The following is a 26,775-nucleotide window of genomic DNA, read 5'->3' as shown; positions in this document are numbered from 1 at the left end:
GAGCACCCTGAGGAAAAGGAACTTATTTTTAATAAAGTTAGCTGCTAACTGCCTTGGCTTTGAAGGAAGAAGAAAAGTCAAGTTCTGTTCAGTTTAATCTTCAATTAAGCCATGAAGATTTTCCTCATCAAGCAAACATCTAGAGATTAAGCATTTCATAATTAGAAAGATGAAATGGAGGCAGTGCAGTGGGCAAGAGGACTGTGTTGACCAACACAGCTTTTGTTTGAGCAGCTGGATGCTGAAAGGAGAGCACTACTGCTTATGGTCTCTGGGACCACCTAAGGAGGTGGCTACCACACAACTAGAATAGCAGTTTTATCACTTGAAGAAAAAGCAACCCTAATGTATGCGGAGGACAGAGTGTGGCTGTTGAGGTGTAGGGATAAACACTAGTAGAGAAGGCCAGAGAAACAAGCTATACCTAAGTAGCTCCAAAGCTCAGAATGGAAATGAAACAAGATACAACTGCTGAACATTTAAACTTGTAAGTCACTTGCAGCCCTAGATTTCTACAAATAGGTGCAGAAGGTGTGGCACCAAGAGGCAGACTCGCTTCTAGTAGGAAGTGGGAAACTTCTCTGCAAAAGAGACAAGTACAAGGCAGCAAATCCTCTCTACCTACAAACAGAGACCACTAAGAAGTCTCTACACTGACCTCCTATATATGATTTTGGAAGACTTTGAATTACTTCCTGCTTAACAAAGTTATCCACAGCCTAAAAATCTACTGCCTGCCCTTTGAAAAACAGTTGGTTACTGACAAGGCCAATCAATTATTTCCTTCTCAGATTTGCTGAGACAGTAGCTTCAGGCTTGAACAGAGTCCCACTTTATGGGACAACTCAACTCTTCAAGGTTTAAGGAAGAACCTGTTTCAGATCTCTGCTACAGAAGCAGAAGAGAGGGCTGCCTATGACACATACTTTAAGGGTGGGGAAATAAGGAATTTCATCTCTGCAACCTCAGCTCTTACATTCCTATCTCAAAATCATTTTCCAGGAAGTCAGTGGAGCAGTTATTGCAATGTTTGATAAGACTTGAGACCTAACCATTTCCTCCCACAATGTGGAGGGAGGTCAGACTCATTTGGAACATTCCATCTCCCTCCATCCCACTGACACCTCATATTTGCACTGCTTTTGTGAGGAGGGCCTTAGCCCATGTCCCTCATTTCTCGTCAGTCCTCCATGGTACAAGAGTTGCCCTCTTGCTTGTGGATCATTGCAGTGATGCTACCTGCCTCCAGAACCTTCTCAGTTGAGTTAGGTGGTCAGAAGACAGTAAATATCTGTTAATGTGATGTACCTCCTGCCAAAAGCCTACAAAATAGTCAAATTCAACAGTCCAACATCTAGGCATGTCTGTTTATCATTAGGCAGTTTCTCCCACCAAAACTGTATCCCATAATACTTTCAGATTTCTTGTATTATTTAAAAGGCTATTTGTCTAGTTAGGAAACTAATTCAGCTGGATCTGGTAGTGGTGGGATTAGAATTCCATCCCTTCCAGCACTTCAAGAGGGGAGTAGTAAGCAGTATGAGAATGTAAAGTTTAATATGGTGTTAAAATCAGTTTAACCACACATTTTAGAAAACAAATCAGTACAGTGGGCCTGTGATGTAGGGGATAGTTGTAGCTTTGGTTTTGAAGAAGCTTGCTTCCTACCTCTGCTGCTAAGCAATGGCTGACTCCTACCATTTGAACTGAGATTCTCCTGTTCTTCACTCCTCACTATTCTTCTCTCTGTCCCAGATAGCTCCATAGTCAGCCCTTTCCTTAAAACTGTAGCATGCACAGATGCACCACCACATGAAGACAAAGTTCACTGCAGCATGATTTAGCAAAACACCAAATAAGACTTAATGGTGTAGCCCAAGTTGGTTTTGCAAGATTTTTATTACTATATATGAACAGTAGGGTTTTGGGTTGCATTTAGCAGGCAGCTTGACATTTAGAAATAAATGAATTCACTTGTGTGGCAGTCTCATTTGAAAGTGTTTTCCCCCTTCAGCAAACACCCTCTTTCAGAATATACTGCCCATTTCCTGATTTCATTAGCAATGAGCAACATCCAAATACCACCACTCCTGCTTATAAAAGAGCATGTCACCTTACATTAGTCTGAATTGATCCAACAAGCATGTATCTATAATACAAAAAGTATACCACCTTGACAGTTTCTCAGGTGGAAAGAAGTTCAATTCATTTCAGTCATATGACAATACTCACTTATTTTGGTACCATGTATTAGGATTTCCTGTTAAAATGGACACAAAAAAGTTTATAATAATTTTTATAAAGAGCTGCTGCCCCAGAATTTGTTTCCCATATTCAAAAGCAGATTTGCACCAATTTGTTTTATCATTTGCATCTCACAACATACCCAAGTTATATTTTGCAATCACAAGTGAGTATTTTTACCCAGGAGGGAATGAATGTCCGCATGGTCATTTTAAACATGAGATATTTACAAAGTAAATTGAAAATTGCAGTTCTAGATAAAGCTGAACAATTTTACCTTTATAGGAAGTGTTCCAGGCTAGTGCCTGACACAGGAAGCTAATGATTTCATTAGTTCTTCTGTACAAAGATCAGATCACATGTGCATTTGGTTTTAATTGACTCAGCTACTTTGCTGCTACTTAATTTTGAAGTCTTTTTAATTAGTTCCTTTATTTTAAGGTACAATTTCTTGGTGACTTCTTACTGACCTTTCAACTGTTTTAGTATCACTTCAGTTTCGTCCTACTGATGCCTTGTGCAGAACTGAATAACTACTAAGTTGTTGCACTATGTTTATTAAATAAAGTCAAAACAGTATTTGATTAAAAGAATATGGAAGTAACAGTATATAGAAAGACATGACATACTGGCAGAGTTACATCACCTTGAGTTGTTAGTTTTAAGTCATTCACATGTTAGGAAAAATGTTTTCCACCTCTACTACAGAGCAAAGTAGACAAGAATTTCTAAAGGAAGTCCTTCAGAAATAAATTAAAGTTCATAAACTAAGATGGGGAAAAAATACTGTACATTCAGAATGCATTATGCTTCCATGAACATTAGTCTCTTAAATTGTCTTTCAAGTACAGTATATATGCCTGAAGGACTAGGACAACTTAGTCTTTTAGGCCATACTTCCTAGTTACATTTTTTTGGGAAGGGTGTTTGGTCTACTAGAGGGTCTAAAGTGCCATTACTGCACATGATACATTTTGGGCACAATGCAAGCCTAATTTCCCCCTTAGCCATAAGAATTAAGACAATATTTATCACCATACAGTTTGATATTACTTCCAATAAGTACAATATTTATTAAACATTTCTTCGGTTGTTAGTTACATATTGTGCAACAAATTACAATATTCTGCAGCCACAAATTATATGCAGAGTATGAAGAAACTATCAGATAGTGTAATCTTTCCATTTATAACTCTACAAGAAAGAACTAGCAAATCAGATCTTACATATAACATCTTACTAAACTTTATGCATGGAAAGTGACAGACACTGTTGTGCTGTTTGATACAAAATGGCTGAACTTCATCTTCAGAAGACTAAACCCAACATCAAAACATGCCAATATAAACATCAAAACAAAAAATATATTCTAACCAACCACGGGAAACAGTCTGGTATCAGGAAAAGCAACAAGGATTACACACATTTATAAACCAGCACACAAAGGTTTAAAACAGTTCTGAAAATGAAGTCAGCTGTCTTGAGTCAAGGGAATAAAAAAAAGTCAGCATTGACCATTTACAATCTCTGACCTTTGTGGAGACGGTAAGAATCTGTTGTAGTGCAGCTACATACAGTACAATTCAGGCAATTTTTTTCACTTGGGTTCAGATTGCAAAATTCATTGTTGTGAGACAAAAGGGGGAGGCAAATTTTAGCAGCAACCTCCACTAGACTGCTTGACTGGAGTGCTCTGAATTTTAACATTGGACTTTTCTGCACCACCAGCTGTAGCTCCAGGACCCATTCGTTTTTTAATCTCTGCAGCCATGGTCATGAAAGACTGTTCTACATTTGTTGCATTCTTTGCACTGGTTTCCAAAAATGGAATTCCAAGGGAATCTGCAAATTCCTGTGAATTGAGAAATAGCAAAGAGTAAGTCTTAATACTTGCTACTAGAAAGCTCAGGATTCACCGAGTTACTTTAAATTAAAAATGGATTTATGAATGTTCAGGAGAATGACTACTGGTTCAAACCATCATCCCTTCCTCCCTCACCAGCACAACTCCTAAATTAGATCATGTGCACTTCGTAACACTTGAGGGACACACCAGGATTTGCATTTTCTAGCACCAGCACATTTGAGGACTAATAGAAGTGAGTTATTTACTTAGTTAGGATGCATTCAAGTAGGTTCAGTTTTGGTAATATTTATTTGACTGGATCATTAATAAGCCAGTTGACATACCTTTGCTGTTGTATAGTCTACTACTTTCTTTGTAGTCAGGTCACATTTGTTCCCTACCAACAACTTGTTAACATTTTCACTGGCATAACGGTCTATTTCTTGCAGCCACTGTTTTACATTATTGAAGGACTCCTAGAAGATAAGAGATTACTTTAAGTATTCCTCTCCAAGAAACCAGTGCCATTACAGTACCATTCATTATTCAGAAATTGGAGACAGCCTTCACAAGTGCACTATTATAAATTGCATCATCTGCATATCCAGTGATAGTTTGTATTTCAGATGCTTTGCATGTATTTATCTCCTTGATGTTAAGCAAAAATGCTAGCATAGAAACACATCTCTCCAAATGGTAGGAGCCAATATATAGTGTACTTAGACTTTCAGAAAGTCTATGATGAGGTCCCTCAGCAAAGGCAAGTCTTATCCATGACCACTTAAGTTTGCTTAAAAAGGATCAGTAATTGGTTAAAAGATAGGAAAGGGATAAGAACAAGTGGTCAGTTTTCACAAGGGACAGAGGTAATAGCAGCACAGTCCCCTCCCACCAGAGGTCTGAACTGACACCTAGGCTGCTCAGCATATTCTTAAGTGATTTGGAAAAGGGGTGAACAGTGAGGGTGCAAAATTTGCAAGCAATACAAAATTACTTGATAGTAAAGTCCAAAGCAGCCTGCATGGGGTGATGAAATGACAGATGAAATTCAACGTTAATAAGTGCAAAGTAATGCACATTGGAAAAAATATTGCTGACTACACATACAAAATGAAGGGGTCTAATTTAGCTGTTACCACTCGGACTGGGCAGTCAGCATGGATAATTCCCTGAAAACATCCACTCAATGTCAAGAGTGAACAGACTATTCGGAACAATTAGGGAATGGATAGAAAATAAGACAGAAAATATAACGCTGCCATAAATCCACAGTATGCCCACACTTTGAATACTGTGTGCAGTTCTGGTCACCCTGTGCCAAGGATACTAGACATGGAAAAGCTGCAGAGAAAAGCAACAGAAGTTATTAGGGGTATGGAACAGCTTCCATACGAGTCGAGATTAAAGACTGGGACTCTTCAGCTTAGAAAAGAGAATTAAGTAAGGGGGACTGTGACAGGTTTATAAAATCATAAGTGCTATGGAGAAAGTTATTTATCCCTACACATAACAATTAGTGGTCATCCGATGACCCCTAGCACCTAACTGAAAGAACTTCACACAACAGTCAGCTTTTGGAATTCATTGCCATAGGAGGTTGTGATGGCCAAAAGTAAAACTGGGTTCAAAAAAGGATTTGATAATCTCATGGAGGACAGGTCCACCAATGGCTATTAGTCAAGATGGTCAGGGAATGTAACCCCACGCTTTGAGTTTCCCTGAGCCTCCAACTGCCAGAAGCTGGGACTGGACCACTCAAAGTTGCCCTATTCTGTCCAATCCCTCTGAAACATCTGGCCACAGTCAGAAGACGGTATAGGATCTAGAAGGACCACTGGTCTGAGCCAGTGTGGCTGTTCCTCCTGTGGGCATTCTGTGCCACTCCACATGCACAGAACTTGTATCCACTGCAGAAAAATGTCTGACGGGGAAGGAACAGGAAGCCACAAGAGCAGCCACATGCCCCTCCCCAGCAGCATGGCATGTCATTTCAATCACCCAGAGAGGAAAATCACTGCTGGGGGAAGAGACAGCAGTGGGACTGTGGACACCCCAGCTCGTGCTGGGCCAGACGCACCTTGTCTGCCCAACCCCATGCATCTATACCCAGAAGTTCCTGCCAAGTCTCACCCCCCCACCACGAAGCCTCACTCATTGCATCTGGAGTCCCCTGCACCTGGCTCTCCTCAGCCTCACCCAGTGGCTCCTATCCTACACCAGGCTCAGCTGCAAGTCCCACCTGGGTGAGGAGCACACTTCCTCTGCATGGAGTGACTGGGTCAGACCCACCCCCAGTTCCACACCTGCCCCCTACTTCCAGCTGCCATTGCTCCCCAGCCATGGGGCGGGGTCACAGCAGGGAGCTGCTCCCCCCATCAGCCCAACCCCCATGCATCTGGACTCTCCACACCCAGACACCCCCACCAAGCCCCTTGCACCTGTCTTCCCTGTCAAGCCCCAACCCTCCTGCATCCAGATCCTTGCTGAGGCCCTCCCCCAAGCCTCACCCCCGGCACCCAGCCCCAATGCACCTGGACCACCCCACCCGGCCAGCACCCTGCACCTAGACGGCCCCACACGGAGATCTCTCACACACAGATCCTGCCAGGCTGAGTCTGCCCACCCACATCTGGTGTGCCTAGCACAGGGAGGGGGGGGATTTTCTGGGGCAGGTCTAGCCTTTGCACTGTCAGGGCTGGGTGCAGCCTCACTGCTGAATCAGTGCCCCTGGGGTGGGGGGAGGCTGCAGGGTGATCTCCCACCTCTGTGTGACCAGTGGCCTGTGTTCCCCACTGCCACACTGGCACCTCCACATTCATTTATTGAAAATAAAATTTGGTGCAAAATTTCCTCAGGAGTATCCTATGTTCTCCCAATCCTGCACTAGTGTATGCTGGTTCCTCTGACCTGGCCCTACTGCTTCCCTCAGCTCTAAAAAGACCCAGGGCTTCCGATCTTCTATCCCTAGCATTATGGAAGTCTCTAGTACACCCATCCACAAATGTTTCCTCCAGGGCATGTACTGGACCAATGAGAGCTTCCTGCCCCAGGTCCTCCACTGGCTCTGCAGAGGAGCCTGGACTCCAAATAACTGGGAAACATGTTTGAGCTGTCAAAGCAGTACATAAGTGAAACTGGCCATATGCCAAGTACCATCTCATACAGGTGTAAGCTAAAGGAAAGGATCCTTTTTCACCTTTGTAAAACAAAGGCAGACACTGGACTACTAAAAAGTCAAACACATCAACAAGTGAGTTTTGAGTTGTTCTTTTAGGGCAAGCTTCAGAGAAAGCAGTTTTGTACTCTGTACTGAGGAGTGGTCAACCAATTGTATCCTGTTCAGTTAACTGGGCTCCAGGGGCCCTAATCCATCTTCAGCTGTCTTCCCAACAAAAATCCCTACAAGCCATGCCACTGGAACCACTCATTCTGCAAAATGCATCAGTGAGCAGTAACTTGAATTCATGAGTTAAGTAACTAGGAGGGCAACAAGCATATTACAGAAGTTTTCATAGTGTTAGATGCCCTCATCAAATCTACAAGAAGCGAAGCCTTCAGGAAAGCCTATTATAATAGTTTGCCAAGATAATGCATGTGTGTGTGATGGAAGTAAATTTGCTGATGTTAAGATGTTTCCTATTCATTTAGGAGAAGGAAATAAATCCCATGTCACTGAAGATTCTCAACTAGCTTTCATTTCAAAAGGAATATAAAACAGTATGACAGCTCTCACCCTGGGAGTATCTGATAGTAAATCCTGCTACAGCAATTCTGACTCTAGGCCACACAAAGCTTAAGTACATATGGAATAAAGCAGGAGCATTTGCCCATGGAAAGTAGGAGTTTTCCTTCAGTTAACTTAAAGTAGAAGTCGTTTTAACCCTTTCATGCTAGTGTTGTTCCTGCTGCCAATGCCAGTACATTTTAACATGTCCATGTCCCAGCTGCCTGTCAAGTTTTGTTGAAAGTTTCTCATCCCCACCTGAGACCACTCCCCCAACTTGAAGCCCAGAGGAATCAATCATAAAACTAAGTCTGGCAGAACTAAGAAGTTTGAAGCTGTGTCTAACTTAAGTTTGTGTAATATTGGTGCAAGTCTGGAGAAAACTGATCAGTTAAAAATATTCAGCAAGTGTGACCAGATTTTTAGCATTCAGAAATACCAATTCATAGCCTATAAGGTGTCTGAGCATAATTCAAGAGCCAAATAAATCTACATCTGAAAGAACTGACTTTGTATAAGTTGGCCTAAGTTGTTTCTCAAGGTGTAAAGCACTACATAAGTGTCTAATTTAGACCTTACCTGGTCTGTAACATCATACACAACTATGATGCCATGGGCTCCTCTGTAGTAACTGGAGGTGATCGTTCGAAATCTCTCTTGGCCTGCTGTGTCCCACTGCAAAGTGTGGTAATTAAGACTGTTAGAGGTCTAAACAAAAAAGGTGTAACTGTACCAGAGAGACTAAAGTTTTATTTTTACAATCCAGTTAAAAGACTATCTAATGGCTGGACATCTGAAGTTCCCTGATTATATACAATCAGTTGGAGTAGAAACATCCCTTAACAATGAACACCCTCAGAGAAGACAAGTCAGTCATCTTATCACTGCTTTACAAGACAGCCTACACAATAACTGTTCACTGAGCACCAGTCTGGTCACACATTTTAGAACTTCAGTGCAATGAAGCAGCCTCCCCCATATGAGAAAGATTACTGCAGCAGAACAAGCCTCTAAAATGATCCTCGCAAGTCCATAACAAGTAGATGGAAAAAACTTTCATCTTCCTACAGTTTGATAATACTAATGGGCATCCTCTTTCCTCTTAAGAAACTGAATGAAAGTAGGCTAGCCAAAAGAAACCTCACCACCCAAAGCCAACACAATGCTGTGAAGAATATTAAGGCAATCACCTTCAACTGGAATCCAACTTTAGGGCCACAGATCAAGTTGCAGCAGTACCTCACATCTATCCCAGCCCACTCAAAAATGGCTTGTCAAGCCTTTTGTTTCCCAGATGTAAGATATGCAAGCGTTAAAACTGATTGCCTTTGAGGCATAGGCAAGGCTGGAAAGCAGGTGGAAACTAGTTTAAAGCCAATTTCTATCATAATAGGTCAAGGGCATGCTACTGAAGGCAGCTGAAGTCATGTTAAATTACTTCACTAAATCCTTGTCGACATTAGCAGAGACAACCATTGCCAACTGTTTCATCAGAAGTGCAGCTGAACTGCAGGTGTACCCAAAAAATAAGCTATGTTTAGCATCATTTCAGAAACCATTGTCAAAAATGTCTGATTCAACTGTATCAGCTATTACCGACATCCCTTGGGCTAGATTTATTGTTCTGCTACAATGCTTAAGTGTCACCTAGGCTGGTGAAGAGCAGCCCCCCATAGACAACCATAACCTCCCTGGTAACAGCCTTGATTTAGGAGGCACACCCACCTAGGGCAGCCCCAGCTCCACAACTGCTCCTGGGAAGGGGCAGGAGAGAAGAGAATCAGGCCAGGAGAAGGAGGGGACAGGACCAAGACAATCCTGCACCCCAATAAAGCAAGACTGGACCTAAACTGCACAGAAGGATGCACCAGCCCCCAAGAAAGGAAAGTGTAAGCCCTTGCACCCCTCAGTGCAGGGATAAGATTGGTCCCTTTCCAGCAACAGTTTTACTAGTATAGATGAGCTTAACAATTGTAGCTTTTTTCTCAGAAGGGTTTTCATAGAAGCAAATCCATTTGTCTAAGTGTATTAGTCACTAACTTTAGCAAGCCATCTACAATAACTTTGTATATATTTAGCATGGGAAAAGTTAAATTATGAAACCACCACCTACAATAGTAGTTTTATTTTAAAGAATGCGTGAAGTGTTATAGACAACTTCTGACCTTAAGTGGCTAGAATGAGTTTCCAGCAGGCTCCTACTCGCTAGAAGAGCTGCTTCTAGATTTAAGCTTTTTCCCCCCATAATATTTTCAGTACTAAAGCAATACTTGGTTCAAAGTTTAAGATCAACAATATTAAGAGTGCCCATGTCATAGTATAATATCTCCTTTATTGCAGAGTACTATAGCTCAGTGCAATTACATTAATTCAGATTGTGAAGTCACTGTCCCCTGTCTATTGGCATTCTTGAGAGCCAAGAATGTAGTGCAAGGAAAGTATGCTGTAGGTATTCCATGCATTTCAAACCCTGGACTATTGCTAATGCTTGCTTTAGGCTTATTCCAAACCCAACTATATTAGTTTAGGTATTTTTGGCTCCTATCCCTATAGAATCTGGGCACTTTCCATTACATGGAATACTTAAGTCACCCAAAATAATTAGTTACCACCATTTATTAGCCCTACCCATGCACTCCATGTTATGGTAGCCATTAAATACCTTGCTAGACAGGTCATCCTTGACCTGTCCTAAACTGGACAAGTTTTGTAGGCAAAAGCTTTCTATTGAAAACTGGGTCTATTCTAGGAACCAAAATCCAAAGCAGCTTGTAAGTGTTGCAAAAACACAGGAGAAAAAGTCATGTTTCCTGGTAGGCAGCTAAAGACCATTCAGGGATTTAAAGATAAAATTCTTCACATTTTACTCAAATAAGTGGCTAGTACAAAGCATGTTCTATATGCCAATGGGGCAAAAGGCAATTGAGACAGGCTGCTACATCTGCCCCCAACTGTCCTTGAAGAACATCCAGAACCTTCAGTTCTAAGCAGAGCGTAATACGGTTTCACCTGAGCTAGGTTAAGTAACTATGGCAAAGTCTAAGTCAGAGTGGAGAAGCTGCAGTTTGGCAGAATCAAGAAGTGTAATTTACACACATTGCTTGATTTAAGGCAGGGGTCTAAGAGTGTTTAATACCACCTCACACAAAGACCAAGCCTATTAGGCCATGTGAAAGATGTATATACCAGGGGTATAGTTAATTCACTGTTACACCTTCACTTCTACACCCTGCCAAAAATTCCCACCCCTTCTCAGTATGTGAGCTGCATAAAGGACACCCTCAGGCACCCAGCAAATACCGATTCTTGAGCTCCCAACTCCTCCCTCTGCACCTGTCTCTCTACAGAGATACAGTTCATGGGCCACTGCTTTCCTTCCCCTCTTCTCCTGATCAATAATATCTGAGCCATTCTTCTCCTTGTCTTTCCCACCAAGAAGGGGTGGATAGCAGTTCCCTCAATCTACTCTGCAGTTTCCACTCTTCCTAGGCAAGCTTTTTTTCCCCCCCCTCAAAAGACCTAACACTTCAAAGAGGCCATTTCTGCTCTTAGTGCCAAGTAAAGAATGCTTTTTACACAAAAGCATATTTAGTCTACTACTACTGTACTACTACTACTATATAGCAACTTGTGATAGTTCTATTTTGGTAGACATCCATTGGCAATAGAAGGTACTGAGGTCTACCTACTTACTGCTTGACTTTGGTAAATTAAACATTAACTCCACTATACAGATGTGGGTAACTGTTAGTTTCCCAGTTTTAAAGGGCTTTGACATCTAAAGATAAATCCTGTAAAGGCTAAGTGTTAATACTACATCCCCAAGTTGGTGTTTCAGCTAACTCAAGGTGTAAGGTTAATCTGAACATTCTTGCTTCCAGAAATAATTTAGTATTAAGAATTTTAGCAATGCAGGTTAAGAGTGTTTACCTTCCTCAAGTGTTCAGGTTGAACTTTCCAGTTCACATCTTTCACTATGAGGCCTAGCTGTACACTAAAGACTAAGGATCAGTTACCCAAACACTAACCAAGTTGAGGTTCCTGCATTTAAGAGTACCAGCAAAGAATGTGTATGTATTGGGCAATTTATATTCAGTAGTTTAAAGTTACGGCCATTTGCACAAAGAGCAAAAAGAGTTACTATAAAGCAGTTCCTTACAATGCAAGGTAGATTTTCAGGCCATCTGAACCTGCATTTGTTAAATGACAGGTGTCCTCCACTATTCTTTAACCATCTTGATATTGGATTTAGCCCAAGTGTTTTCCTTATGCTTCATTTTTGTTCATAATCTAAGCAACTTGCAACTCAGATGCTGTTTAACCTTTCAGCTTAGACGAAGACACACCTCTGTGCATCCTATAAAACCATTACAATGCTTGTAGATAAGTGCAGGTAGACAATCCTATCAAGAGCTAAGTGAGATATTCACATGAGAAATCTTAAGATTGAGGTACTACTTTTGACAAATGCTTGCTTACAACATGTTAATAACTATGCAACTTGGTTTTCAAAAACAATAGTTTGTACTTGCTTATTGAAACATTTGACAAGCAAATCTGCCCAATATTTTACTGGGCATACAGAAAAATGTGCCCTGTGCCAGATCTATAAAGTTATGGATTAGTCAGAATTTACAAGATTATTATTAATAGCCTCTGAATATTATCTGAGTTAAGACACTTACTATTTGAAGTTTGATCGTTTTCCCATCTAACTCTATAGTCCTGATTTTAAAATCCACACCAATTGTGCTGATATAGCTTTCTGTGTATGTGTCATCCTAGAACCAGAGAAAAGAATAAATTAGTGATTACAAACCAATGAAATCTTAAATCTCTGTAGGAATATCAGATACCTATGGTGAAGAAGCATTCATAAAATGCCTACATTCTACTTCTACATTATGTTAATTGGGGTGGGGTCTGTTTGAACAGTGCCTAACACAATGGGGCCTTGAACAAAGCCCCTTCAACACTACCAGCATATAAATAGGAGCTTTTGAAAATTTTCCTCACAGGTACTCAAGTCACTTTCAAAAATGGAACTAAGTCCCACTGACAGATTTGGGAGCCTAGATTTCATTAAAAGTCAATGGGACTTAGGTACCCAAGTCACTTTTGAAAGTTTTTCCTGGTCTCATTAATTAAGAAATGGGGAATCACCAGTTCTTACCCATTCATAAGTCATTGTGACAGAACAATCCAATTAGCTGTATCAGTAAAATATGGGAAGAGAATAAGCATAGTACCCTCTTGTACCCACCCATCTTCCCTTGGCATACCAACTCCCGGAAAGTCAAGTATCAGTCCCCTCAAATGGAAACACCTTACTTACAACTGCTTGAATAAAACTTTATATCATTGACAAAATAGCTTCGAAAGCATAACTGAACTTACTGCAAACCTAAGTAGAAGGCAAGACTTCCCAACACCAGAGTCTCCAATCAGAAGTAGCTTGAATAAATAGTCACTGCAAAGACAAAAGATATTGTTAGTATTTATATACCACAAATTTAAACTGGATATTTGAAGAACTTGAGTTACTCAGTCCATATACTTTGGTGTAATACAATTTACAAGAAATAGCAATTTGCTACTGTTACTGTCAGGAAATAAGATTACTTTATTTAAATAAAAGTATACTTTACAAAACAGTAAAGACTGAATAGTAAACACTCACATGTTGGAATGGAAGATTCAGTGTTTGAAGTATGTTCTTTACATTTGCAGTACTCATGTTTTGTCATGTAACAAACAGGATTGGTTTTAACTAGACCTTATTCTCCTTTGTGCACTCAAGTCAAATACATTACTGTCACAATTGTCAGTCAGTATATTCATGTTTCTAAATAGCATAAATTCTCACGAGTAAGGATTTATTATCCTAGTACCAACTGTACTAAGGCTGAGTCAACTAGCAAAAAGTCAGTAAAGATTATTATTAACAGTTGCCGCTAAGATCTGAGAGCCAACTCAAGCAAGCATGTACACCAAAATACCTGGTCACAGCAGAAGAATGAAAAGCTGGGGACTGACTGTCTTCTCTAAATTAAAAAGAGTAAAAAGTTTGATTCCACCTCCTTTTTTGGATCAGTACAATGTGTCTGCTCAGTACCAAAACAGAATTTGTGCCTTCTAAAGTTTGCTCAATTACACCCTTGTTGCTAAAAAATTGAACATTGTCAGTCAAATCTTAATGGATTTTTTTTTTTTAAACTGGGTGAAGTTTGTCTTTAAGCCTCAGAAGGAAGGCTAACAGTGTAGCATGCAACTCAATGGATTTGCTAACAGCCATCACTGAAATGTAAGTGATTATCAGTGTCTTAATGAAGACAAGAGTATTTGATAGTCTTGGCTGAGTAAGAGCTAAAGATGACAGCAAATCGTTATCTATTCCATTCCACTCACATAGCTTTTAGTTTAGGCAGAGAAAGTTTGCTACTGGCAAACCAGAACAGAGATTTTCATACTCCAAAAGGTGTCCAATGTGACATTACTCTGTGGAGCTACCTAGAACTAATCAATTATTAACTCTTTACTCTGACCCTTGTTAGCTAAGTGTATCAGGTCAGAACTGACCATTTATTAGCTAAAGATCCCAGCCACCAGAATGACAAATATGGAATGTGGAACCAATACTGCTAAGGATTTGTACTTTTGAAACCAGCAATAGTAAGGATTCAAACCTGAGAAACTAAGTTAACTACACCTTGTACATTTTAAAAAAAGGTATGATTTAATACTTCAGTATTGATAATGCCAATATTACTATACTGAAGTTTGAATACCAGACAGCTACCACTTACAACCAACCAAGAAAGTTAAAGCCTTGAGTTCTGAGATTCCTCCCTTTGGCAAAAAATCTAAGATACCATTCTATTGGTTTAAACAAGCTTCAACTTCAAGAGAAATGAAGATTCTATTTCATTAATACTAGCAGCCTAAGTCTATTGATCCAAACATAAGTCAGTCATAACTCAAGACAAATAGGGCAGTGTAACACTAGGAGAGATCAAAGCTTCTGTAGGAGACATGCATTGTACTGAAGAGTAGCATTTTGTTCTCTCCTGAAAATCAGTCTACACTGACAACTCCCTATTTTAAAACCTATAATCATGAAGGTTATAGGGCAGTGGCATTAAGCCACCCCTGAACTATAGTTTGGGCCACATTTGTCAGGGATTTTCAAATATCTATTTACGTGATTAAATGTTTGATAGCATAGAAAGACATGGAAAGACATCCTGCTCATCTCTGGTACATCTGGAGCTGTACATTGGTCATTCCTATACTCTGGCAGGGAGATACATTAAAATACTCTTTTCCAGACACATGGAGGTGCCATTTGAGACTGTTTTTGTAAGTAATTTGACTACTTTTCATGAGACTATGTAACAGTGTAGGGAAATAGAACTGAGAGACCTTATGACAATTATACTCATTAACAAACATCTTTATCAACTGTTTAAAACATTAACATCTCAGCTATACAGATCTGATGCTGGTGTAAGGAAAGTTGTACTAAAGTTGATCACTACAGCAAACAGCATAACTTGAAGTTAAAATCTGGAACACCTACTTATGAGAAAATTGTTCATCATCAAACCAAACTTAAGTGATCCCATACAGTTTGCTTCATATTGCCATGATTTATTATAGCAGCCTAAACCAGTGGCTCTCAACCTTTCCAGACTACTGTACCCCTTTCAGGAAATTGATTTCTCTTGTGGACCCCCAAGTTATGACTCACTTAAGAACTACTTGCTTTACAAAGTCAGACAAAAAATGCAGAAGTACAACAGCATACTATTACTGAAAATTGCTTACTTTCTCATTTTTTACCATGTAATTATAAAATTAATCGTTTAGAATATAAATATTGTACTTACATTTCAGTGTACAGTATATAGAGCAGTATTAACAGGTCATTTGTGTATGAAATTTTAGTTTGTACTGACTTCACTAGTGCTTTTTATGTAGCCTGTTGTAAAAGTAGGCAAGTCTTCCTGAGTTGATGTACCCCATGGAAGACCTCTGTGCTGCCAGAGGTAACCTGATTGAGAACCACTGGCCTAAACTACAGTTAATAACTTGCAAAGAACCAGACAGTATTTATACTGCAATATTTTAAGTTGAATGGACATTTAGCTTAGTCATACTCTTCACACCACCGTTTGAACAATCCACTTGCCCAGAAGATATTCTGGACCACTGAGGGGAAAATGCCATCATCAACTTCAGTAGAACCCAAGCATTCATTTAAAGATTACAGTCTTCCAAACATCACGTTTAAACAGATGCACCACTATTTCTGCCCACTCTCCTCCTCTGTCTACCTTCCCTCTGCATTTCTTTCCTTGCAATATCCCCAGATCCCCCACCTTTATGGGTTGTTTTGCCATCCCACCTCCATTTCATCTGCTGAATGGATAAGCAGTAAGAAAGTTCTTGACATTTTAAATGTCATTATGCTTTGAAGTTAGTATTCCAGCCTGAGCAATGGGAGACCAAAAAAATTATCAGACCCCGTTGTGAAACAATGGCATTCTCTTACCACCTCCACCACTCCAGCATGGTTTAGTAGATAGGGCATGGACAGATACTCAGAAGACCTGGGTTCTATTCCAGGATCAGACACTTGACCTCGCACCGACTGTCTTGTTGGATTAGATAGTAATCATCTCTCTTCCCCAAAAGCTTACATTTCTGTAACGCCTCTAAAACAATAGGACCCTAATCTCAGGGCTGAGCAACAAGCAAAGAATCACATGATATGGAGTCCTTCAGTATTTACAAGAGAATCAAACAGCCCTTTAACTAAAACTGCCTATTAGATGATTACCTACAAATGACTGAAGACTGCAACTACTCTAGAATGGTCCTGCAGCATAGAGTTAGCCTGTTCTAGACAAAAAACAGGGTGAGTATTGAGTTATGCTCCCTATACCCTAGTAAGGGTAGACAAGAGCGTTCTTACCTTTAGAGCCATCAACTTGAGGAGACACGTATTACTCTAGCTATGTACAAGAGGCTATGCTAAGTTTAAGGTAAGCTGCCAGAGACAGGAAGACAGATTTGAAGCTGACCACTCATTACTTAGCCACAGGAGTTTCACAATATAGAAATGATATCTGGAATCTTCTCAAGTGGACAAGTCAAGGATAGTCTTAACTTTCCATTAGCTTGACTGGTACTACCTATATGAATTCCCCTAGCACTGCCCATCAGCTGGACACCAACTAGCTGGAGGAAGTTTAAACATTTCCTCCATCTCCGTAACACTGGAAAGAGCTGTAGGCAAAATCAAAATACTAAGATCCCCACCACTTTTGTTTCCTAAGCAACACACAGGGACAGCACTTTGGCACTAGCCTGGGATTAGCAAGTGTATGATAGCTGGGTGAAGCCTTCACCCAGCTTTCTCTCTCTTTTTTTATTATTAAATATAAAAAGGCTACTCATTCTAAAGCCAAGTTAGAAGTACAAGGTGGTGTTTTCCCTTTTAAGGTTTAGCTTCTATAACCTATCACATTTTAAGCACATATATAGATTTGGGAGAATCTAGGATTTGTTTTTAACCAGAAGTACAAATATGTAAGTTTAAGATTTTTAATAAAAAAGTTTCTAGATCAGGAAAGAGAAGCAGGAGATTACAGTTCAAGGGTTCTCAGCATTTTGTATGTCATCCACCAAGTCATGCATTCATAAGAGCTAGAAATAAAGTTTACCTGCTTACAGAAGTGTTGCCCCAAAATTTTTTAATAAAAATCCCTAGCAATTTAGAAGTGGAGACAAGTAAGCCAAGCATACTCCATAATTAAGGTTTTACAGACTGAAACTTGTTACAACTTCTAAATCTGACTTCTCTAAAGATTGGATTACTGGAAGTGTGACTATTAGCTACAATACCCTACTTAGGGCTAGCATGCAGAAAACAAAATGGTCACGACAGCTTTAAATTCTGTTCTAGACAAGGACTTAGATCAGGGGTTCTCAAACTGGGAGTTGGGACTCCTCAGGAGGTTGTCACAAGCGGTCAGCCTCCACCCCAAATCCTGCTTTGCATCTAGCATTTATAAATGGTGTTATAAATTAAAAACGCTTTAATACATTTAAGGGGGAGTCCGCAATCAGAGGCTTGGTATGTGAAAGGCATCACCAGTACAAAAGTTTGAGAACTACAGACTTAGATATTTTAAAGAGAAAACCATACTGGTCCATGAGTTTCAGTGTTTACTTATATCAATCCTGTTGTTCTGAGCCTCTGCCTTTCTCTCCAGCCTTCGATAATTCTGCCTCACACTCTACCAAAACAAAAGGAGCATGCAGAAAGATTAGGCAGGCAGCCACCTGAAGGCAGCTGTTCTGAGAGAAGTGCTGCTACTAGCAATAGGTTTGGAGCAGCAGAAAGGCAGGCAGTTTTAGTAAGGAGTGGAGGACAAAGTACATAGTACATGACAAGTGGCCCACTATTTGTCCTCTGGCCATAAGGGCCAGGCCTTCAGGCCCCTAAGGGCAAAGAGCCTTGCTGTAAGCCAAGAAGAGACACAGCAACTATAAGTGAAATTTGAGACTGACTCAACAGCTCAATTGAGAAACTTTGGAGTAGTTCTGCTCATTTCTAATTTAGACTGAACAGTAGAGTAAAGTGAGCCATGCAGTAGTTCTCTCATCTACAAAGCCAAGATGCTTCTAGCAAGACAAGCTAGTGCTTTGATATTACTGTTGTGAACAATTCTAAGATTTAGAAGGGACACTTATTCCTCATTTTAGAGCACAGAATAGCTTAGTGAAGATTCTGAAAGATCCACTACGGTCTTGTCTTCACTGGGAAGACAAATGTATGTTCTTAGCACCTGTTAGCTAAGTTAAAAGCCAAAAGACAAGGCAGCTGTAAAATTAATGTGTTAGCAGGCATAGGTAAACTAAGCTCTAGTGCAGTGGCTCAAACTTTTTTACTGGTGACCCCTTTCACATAACAAGCCTCTGAGTGCGACCCCCCTTATAAATCAAAAACCACTTTTATATATTTAACACCATTATAAATGCTGGAGGCAAAGCAGGATTTAGAGTGGAGGTTGACAGCTCGTGACCACCCCATGTAATAACCTCATGACCCCCTGAGGGGTCCCAACCCCCAGTTTGAGAACCCCTGCTCTAGTGTATACCTCAACCTGCCTGGTCATCACTAGGATCTTTCCTCATGTCAGTCACCACACACTAAGATGGCCAAGATAGGCTGCACACAGTATCAAAAACTCCTTTAAAAGTGCCTCCATCTTATATGCTGGCATTCATGATCAGCCACAGAGCCCTATAATTTATTTGTAATAGCTTTTTGCAGTTCACAATGCGACTCATATTTGGCATGGCAACAATCCCTCCCCCATAATGGAGTGGGCCAGGCCAAACCCGAGTGGTGCTGTGACCCTGCATGTGACATCTCAACTTCCAGGGTAGGGAGCCAGGCCCAGTCCTGTGGGACAGGACTGCAGCTGCAGGGTGAGTTTATCTTGTTTTATAAGTTGTGTTTTATTTTGTATTTGGGAAAAACATGGGGCTGTAGTCATCAGGAATGGGAAAGATCTAAGGTTCTTTGGGCAACTTCTGCTGTGCATTTCCTTGTTTTATAGTGCCGGGAATCTGATCTCTCTTGTCAGGCTAGCTTCTATTTTATAAGGTGTTTGCTCTCTTTAGTTTATATTAACTTTGAGTCAGGGCTGGTGTTGGTTTTTGCCTAGTAGAGAAGAAGTCCTAAGGGATGCAGATTGAGGCCTCAAAGCATTACTTCAATTATTTAAAAAAAAAAAAGAGGGTGTCCCCCCACTATACTTTGAAGGAATTAGCGTCACTGTGAAAGAGTGACAATGTTACAAGCACCAAGAGTTTCCTTATGAATAAGTTTCCAAACTTGGAAAAATTATATCAAACTTTATCAAAAGAAAGATGGCATTGATATATCATGATGTGACCCATATGGAAGGAATTTGATGTGTGATGTAAACATGAGGTCTGCCCCTGTGCTCTAAAGTAGCACTTTATGTATGCAAGGAAGTGCACAGATATCCTCAAGTGACTTCAGTATCCATAGCTATGGTGGACCCAAAGCCATAAACAGAATAATTGAAGACTGTTTCCTCTATATGAATGAGTCTGGATTAAAGTAAGGGCCTAATAGCTACATTTGTCATAACAATCCTAACAAGGGAGAGTTTCCATTAACACTTAGAGCACCTGGGTGGAAAAATACAGCCATGGGAGAACAGCTGCAGTTTATCATTTTCAATCCACTTTCTCCAGAATTCACAAAAAGATCAGCAACTAAATCCTAGCAAGCTAGAATAAAATGTTTGGTTGCCAGATCTTGTTTGATTTTTGGCTAAAGCATCTGGCTGGAGTATCTTCGTTTAACATCACTACAGGTGAATCTCTTTATTTAGACAGGTTATATGGGACTCTAGCTTAACCAGTGCATAATGCATTCATGTAGCTGCAGATAGCCATATGATTGCCCCATATGTAATTGCTGCATAATTGTGTCCTGTAATTTAAGCTTTCAAAAGTTAAGTTTCATAAGTCTAGCCCTTATGGTTGAAAAGAACCTTCATGAAGTGTACTGAATGTAAGTGGATGAAATTATGTCAGCAGACATTCTCAAGCACACTGGGAGAAGTTCACACTTCCCAGCATTATGATGGGGATTTAACAGTGAACTTGGATTCAGCATCAACTATTTCAATGCTGGACCTTAGACAAACAAGCTAGTGTAACTGTCCATTGTGGGATATAGCAAGTTCTAGGGGGAGGTGTAGCAGGGCAGCTCCAAGCCATAAAGCAGTGGTTCTTAACCTTTCCAGACTACTGTACTCCTTTGAGGAGTTTGATTTGTTTTGTATACCCCCAAGTTACACCAGACTTAAAAACTACATGCTCACAAAATCAGGAATTAAACATTTAAAAAAAAAGTGTCACAACACACTATTATTGAAAAATTGCATTCTCCTCATTTTTACCATGTAATTATACAATTAATCAGTTGGAATATAAATATACTATACACTGAAAAATACATAGCAGTATAAACAAGTCACTGGCTATATGAAATTTTGGTTTGTACTTACTTTGCTTGTGCTTTCTATGTAGCCTGTTGTAAAACTAAGCAAACATTTTCCTGAGTTGATATACCCCTGGAAGACCTCTGCATACCCCCAACAGTACATGTACCCCTGTTGAGAATCACTGCAATAAAGAATTACTAGGCTGAAGGGAACAAAGGCTTTTGAATCCTCTTTACTTTAAGGTAAGTTTATGGCCAATCTCTCCTCGCCAAAAAGGTGAGGGGAAGGAGATGCTTACCCTCCCAGTGTCCAAAACCCTCAGTTTCCTCCTCAGTGGCAAAGGTATCAAGGCTGCCTCTCAAAAAAAGTGTCCCTATCCAACTTCTGACAGTACTTTCAATGCCATTATACATTTACATTACAAAAAAAACCAACACACAAAGTTTGGGTACATAACTGCATCTAAAATATAATACTATGTTGAGGTTATACTTTTTCATATTTGATTCATTAAAAGCCTGCCTCCAGATTTCTCATTTGCCACAGTGTTGTAGAAATCAGAGGGTCTAGCCAGCCATAAGGAATTCTTGGGGATTGGCTGATAGGGAGCTTGGGAAACCAAAGTGGGGACATGGAGGAACACAGCACCCCACTCAGATGCCCTTCAGGAGCTTATTCAAGAGTTTTATGCGCTACAACAAAGAGAGGACCATGGACTTCTGATCAGCCAACATCCGTTTTCACCCAGCACATGCACATCAAAAATGTGTGGAAGTAGGGTGCTTTGGTCCTTCCAGGCTTAAACTGACAGACCAAGGCAGTTGGGAAGGAGGGCTTGGGGTTACATGGTTTGTCTAGATCAGTTTTGCAACACAACAGGAGTGTTCCTGTCCACACTGGTTATATAACAGTTACTAGCATGGTTTTAACCCTAATGCAGAAAGAACATGGGACTAGGTGATCCCTTATGTAAGGCCAAAATTGATAATGTAGTGGAAATTTGTGTCCTGATTTAAAGTGTTCTTTAGGATTTTGTACCCAGTGTTATAAAAAGAATAGATGTGTTCTTGGTGATAGAATAAAGAATTTAAGAGTTTTTGGGATTGCAGTAGATGTCTGCTACCAAAAACTGACTAGGAAGGGAGATTGGTTGGTTCTCTTTTATAGTCTCATTAAGATCAGATTTTACTTAAACAATGTGATAGTTACTCTGAAAGATGAGGTACCATTAGTTCTACCATGGCAGCAAGAGAAGAGTTGCACTGTTTAGAAGTGCAATAAAGGTGAAAAGAAGAAAATCTCATTTAAAGGAAGATAAAAAGCAGAGCTAAGTCAACTTATGATTGATTAAAGTTATTTATTGCACTCCAACAGTAAGTGGAAAAACCCACAATATTTACACTTTAAACGCGAACTTGCCCCACACTGGAGAAAGCAGCATTTTTCTTATTTGCAAGAATATCTGCAATTCAGTAATAGAAAGTCCTTAAGCAAGTTCTAAGAATTAGAATGGACCATTCCAATAAGAGTATAAAAGAAAGTAAAGACAGTCTAAGTTTGAAAAGTATCAGAAGTTTCATAGGAGAAAAGTAATGAGTAAGGAATTTCTAAGCCATGGATTAGTGAAGTCTCCAGAATATACACTTTCTAGAAGTCCAGAAAGGAATTTAACCCTCATGATGTAAGTTGTATTTTCTGTAAGGGATGTGCTTTAATCTTCCCCTTTAATCTTTTTCCATTCAGACTAGTTACTTTAAATTTAAGAGTGGCATGGTTTGGTCACTTTGGAAGTCAACGGAAATCCTTTATTCTCCAAAGAATAGTGTACAGCAGCCTCCAACCCTATGGCAGGGTGAAGAGTGCTATATCTGGTTAACTAATTTTTGTGATAAAAATAAAACTAAGGATTGATATTAATGAACTCTTGCATCCCTCTTCATTTTAGATTTCAAGCTTTGAATAGTACAAAAAAGCCAGAATTATCCAATCTAAAGTGTGCATTTGTACAAGTTTTTTCCATATTGAAGCTAGCTTTTCTAACATTAAATGCCAGTTTTTCAAACCAAGTATGCAACAGCTCATTTTGGGTCTCTTCTTTAGAGATGCTATTCTTCTGAAAGGGTGTGTACATTCACATTGATACATACAGGTCTGTCAACTGCTCCCACAAGCGGAACAAAACCAGAAAGAACCTACACACCTCATAATTCCCTGAAAAAAAAACACTACTCAAACATTTAACAGTCAGAGATTTTGCATGATGTAGAGTTTCTGCCCACTGGTCTCACCTTATAATTAAAATTAGGACTAAAGTTGTAACGTTACCTTATGTATTTTTCTCCTTGTTCTGTTTTACTTGCCAACTTGTAAAATTTAGTAATTTTCAGTGAGTCCCTTAGTCACTGGAAAATTAGTTCTATTAAAATGAAATATTTGTATGTAAATTGTTTTATTTGAAAGCCAATTGTACTTCCCATCCTTCCAGACCTATCATGAACATAGTAAAAAAACCATACACCTTGTCTCTTCTCTCCCCCCCCCCTCCAAATTAAATGTTACAGCATTTTAGTCAAGTGTTTCTGAACTTCTCCAATAGTTGGAATCACTAACAAGCTTTCATTATAGCATTTGCTCTAGCCTATTTATTATTAGATCTTGTAGGGAGTTGTCCAGATTACTGCATATTTCAAAAAGTCAAATGATTGTGAAAATGCTTTGATAATCTGCAAGTCTTTACATTCACTGATCATATGTAACCAGTACCTTGTTTGAGAAGTGTTTTTGCTGAAATCACACAAACTTGTTACATAATCCTATCAAGAAGCAAAGCTAGCCAGCTTTACAGAAACAAACCAAACATCCTGGTTTGTCTTGAAGTCCAAGATTAAACTTGACCCAGAACCATTCTAATCTTGAATTCGGGGGTTAAATTAATTCTTTCAACAATGATTTACCCTTCAAAGGATTTTTACCATTTATCAAGAGATTTCTGAAGTGCTTCTCATTTCAAGGCTGCTCCTAATTAGCCAGCACAAAAAACACACAAGGCTGTGATCATATGTCAACTAAGGAATTCAAAAGCCACTGTCACAGAGAAGTAGTCCCACTATGTAAAAGCAAACCTTTAGAATCATAAAAGATTTGTTTCTGGATTTACAGATATTTAATTTTATCAAGAAATATCTAGACATAGCCAATAAACTAAGTCCACAACTGAATCACCCTTGCTTTCCAATATTCAAAACACTGTAATTTTGTGATAGTGGACAGAAAGGTAAATCTAGCTTCATTATCCCAAGCTGAAATGCAAAGAATGCCAGAAGAAAATAAAGGATTTTTAAAATTCACTTCAGTATCTACAGTATTAGATACAAATAGAGCTTGTTTTCACATTTTCTTTAATTATAAGCACGGATTCTGTTCTCTTGTACGCTGGCAAATTGAGAGAGCAAACAAAGATTGTCCAACTTTTTAGAGGTGGCAAAGTCACACGACTCTTGGCAGCCTCCTGGCAACAGTAACTAGGGACCTCAGTCAGCTCTACTCCCAAAGTAGTGACTGTTAAAATAAATAAAAAACCAAACACTTAAGTTGATCAAAAACTGTCACTTAAGTTGTATATACTTAATAATAGCACTACTATTTTTCATCCATAAATGCCTCTATCTCCAGTTCAAAGCATCACCTCTAGTAGTGGTTCTCAACCAGAGGTCCAGGCCCCTTGGGGGGCTGTGAGCAGGTTTCAAGGGGGCCACTAAGCAGGGCCAGCATTAGACTCACTGAGGCCCAGAGTAGGAAGTTGAAGCCCCACCACATGAGGCTGAAGCCCAGGGGCTTGAGTCCCACTACTCAGGGCTGAAGCCGAAGCTTGAGCAGTGTAGCTTTGTGGGGGCCTGATGCTCATCCTGGCTTTTATATGCCGAAAACCAGTTATTGTGGCACAGGTGGGCTGTGAAATTTTTACAGCATTTTGGGGGGGGGGGGGGGGGAGAGGAGAAGGGCAGGCGCCCTCAGCAAGAAAAGGTTGAGAACCACTAACCTATAGGAATATTTCACTATCAAGCCACAGTATTGCAAAATCTACATAAGCAAGAATGTGTTTTGCAAGCGCCATGTGACACACACATGACTTGCAGCTAAAATGAAGGGTGGACTTCTGAATGTTAAGCTGCCAACAGCAAGTGGTCAGAAAGATCCACTTTCACAAGAACTAATTTTTCCAGATTTTTAAATCCTTGGTCCCCTTCCTCTCCAAGGAGAAACTGAATATTTTAGGGACCGAACAAGCCTTAGTAGAGTCTTAAGCATACAATGGCAGTGAGATTTACTTGAAAAATCAAATTAAGTTCTTCCTTCTCCTGCAATGGTTACCTGGATGAAAGTTAAAAACAAAGTTTACTATGAACGTCTGGTCTAACGTTTCTCATGTTAGAGGAGAAAATACCATTAAGTTTTCATGACAAATCATGAAACCTCCTCACTCCCCATCTGTGAGGATTGCCAGGTGTAACCCAAACTCTCCAGAGAGCATAAAAGGCCATATTGGTTTCTCTTTTCATTCATCTTAATTGTGTGTTTTTCCGTGACATTTTGTACGGAGCAAAAGCTATTTGAAAGATTGACAGGAAGAGGGGATCACTTGCTTTACAGCCTGTTAATAACCAATGAAAACGGACTTGAGTTTGCCAGGGCTGTACACAAATCGCTCCTGGTATCTGGCAACTTGGGGGGGACCCAGAGCCTAGCCAGTGACCTCAGGTCCCCCTTCCATCCCCCTTCCCTAAACCCCAGTGACCTACACTCTCTGTTAAGGCCCAGGAGACGCTGCCCTGCCCCTCGCAGGCAGACAGGTCATGTTTACTACCCCCCCACCCCAAAAAAAAAAAAAAAAAGGCAAAGCGCTGTAGCCAAGCCCGCGGGCCAATGAGGTGCTCGCGGCCACCCATCCTGGCTGGAGAATGCCGCCACCTGGCTCTTACCCTGCGCTTCCCACGGCAGCTCCCACACCCTCCTCTCCTCCCCCCAGCCCCCCGTCGCCCTCAGACAGCCCACCCCACCCCCCACCTCTCCCAGCCCCACCACATCCCTGCCCCGGCTCGCACCACCCCCCGTCAGGAGGTGGAGGCAATGAGCCCCCCCGCCTCCCTCACAGCGGGTCCTCCTCCCCTCCCTCATACCGGGCGGGCGCCCCCGCGCAGTGCCACCCCGGACTCACTATTCGGGATTCATGCTGGACATGTCAGTGGGGACCCCGCGGCCTCTGGAGAACGAGCTCGCTCTGAGGAGCAGCGCCGGCCAGACCCCCCAGCGGGAGCTCCGCAGATGCAGGCGTCCGACGGGGCAGCGGAGGCAGCAGCTTCTCCCCCGTCCCCTCGCAGGCGGCGGCCTCCGCTCTGAGCTCCTCAACCCAAAATGGCTGCCAGCCCCGAACCAGGAAACAGGGAAACCTCTCCCCAAGGAGGGTTTACATGGTGGGAGGGCAGCGGCGGGGGACGCTGGGAAAGCGAGTTCTCAGCCACGGGAGCTACCCCTGCATCCTGCCGGAGCCTTTGACGAGTAGGAACTCGCCTTCCCGGCACTCCCCGCGCCTATCCGGCGCATGCGCAGTCTCGAGCCTTTCTTTTCTCTCCTCGGTTGACTCTGCTTTGCTGTCCAGGCAGTGGATTGGCTGAGAGCGAGCCGGCCGGGTAACGTCAGCCGTGAGACGTGGCAGCTCGGGCGACTCACTAAGCGGAGGGAAAGAAGAGGGCGTGGCCGCGGGTTGGGGTGGGGAGGGGCAGGAGGGCAGGGCTGCAGTAGGATGGATGGAGCTGGGGTAGGAGGGCAGGGCGGCAGTGGGTAGAGGGGGCAGGGGCAGGAGGGAGCAGGGCATCAGAGGGAGGGTGAGGGAAGCAGGGGCAGGA

General features: G+C 41.0%; 1 protein-coding gene across 1 annotated transcript; it reads right to left on the bottom strand.

Annotated features, from left to right (window-relative positions):
• Window positions 1–1,880: 1,880 nt before the first annotated feature.
• On the bottom strand, window positions 1,881–26,315 carry RAB1A (RAB1A, member RAS oncogene family). Its single transcript, XM_048842705.2, has 6 exons — window positions 26,088–26,315; window positions 13,212–13,284; window positions 12,500–12,595; window positions 8,394–8,489; window positions 4,435–4,566; window positions 1,881–4,096 (listed from the first exon to the last, which is right to left on the bottom strand). Exons 1-6 carry the CDS (start codon window positions 26,108–26,110, stop codon window positions 3,899–3,901), a joined length of 618 nt encoding a protein of 205 aa, XP_048698662.1. The 5' UTR covers window positions 26,111–26,315; the 3' UTR covers window positions 1,881–3,898.
• Window positions 26,316–26,775: the final 460 nt, after the last annotated feature.

Source organism: Caretta caretta, chromosome 3 (assembly GCF_965140235.1).
Source record: "Caretta caretta isolate rCarCar2 chromosome 3, rCarCar1.hap1, whole genome shotgun sequence".
In the NCBI taxonomy this organism is placed as follows: domain Eukaryota; kingdom Metazoa; phylum Chordata; order Testudines; family Cheloniidae; genus Caretta; species Caretta caretta.
This window is presented reverse-complemented; position numbering and strand designations above follow the sequence as displayed.

Excerpts from the sequence above, each read along its gene's own strand:
- RAB1A (XM_048842705.2), bottom strand. The coding sequence starts at position 26,110 with ATGTCCAGCATGAATCCCGAATA. Across the intron at positions 8,490-12,499 it reads AAACGATCAAACTTCAAATA|TGGGACACAGCAGGCCAAGA; the intron begins GTAAGTGTCTTA and ends CACACTTTGCAG. Across the intron at positions 4,567-8,393 it reads TGTATGATGTTACAGACCAG|GAGTCCTTCAATAATGTAAA; the intron begins GTAAGGTCTAAA and ends CTTATCTTCTAG.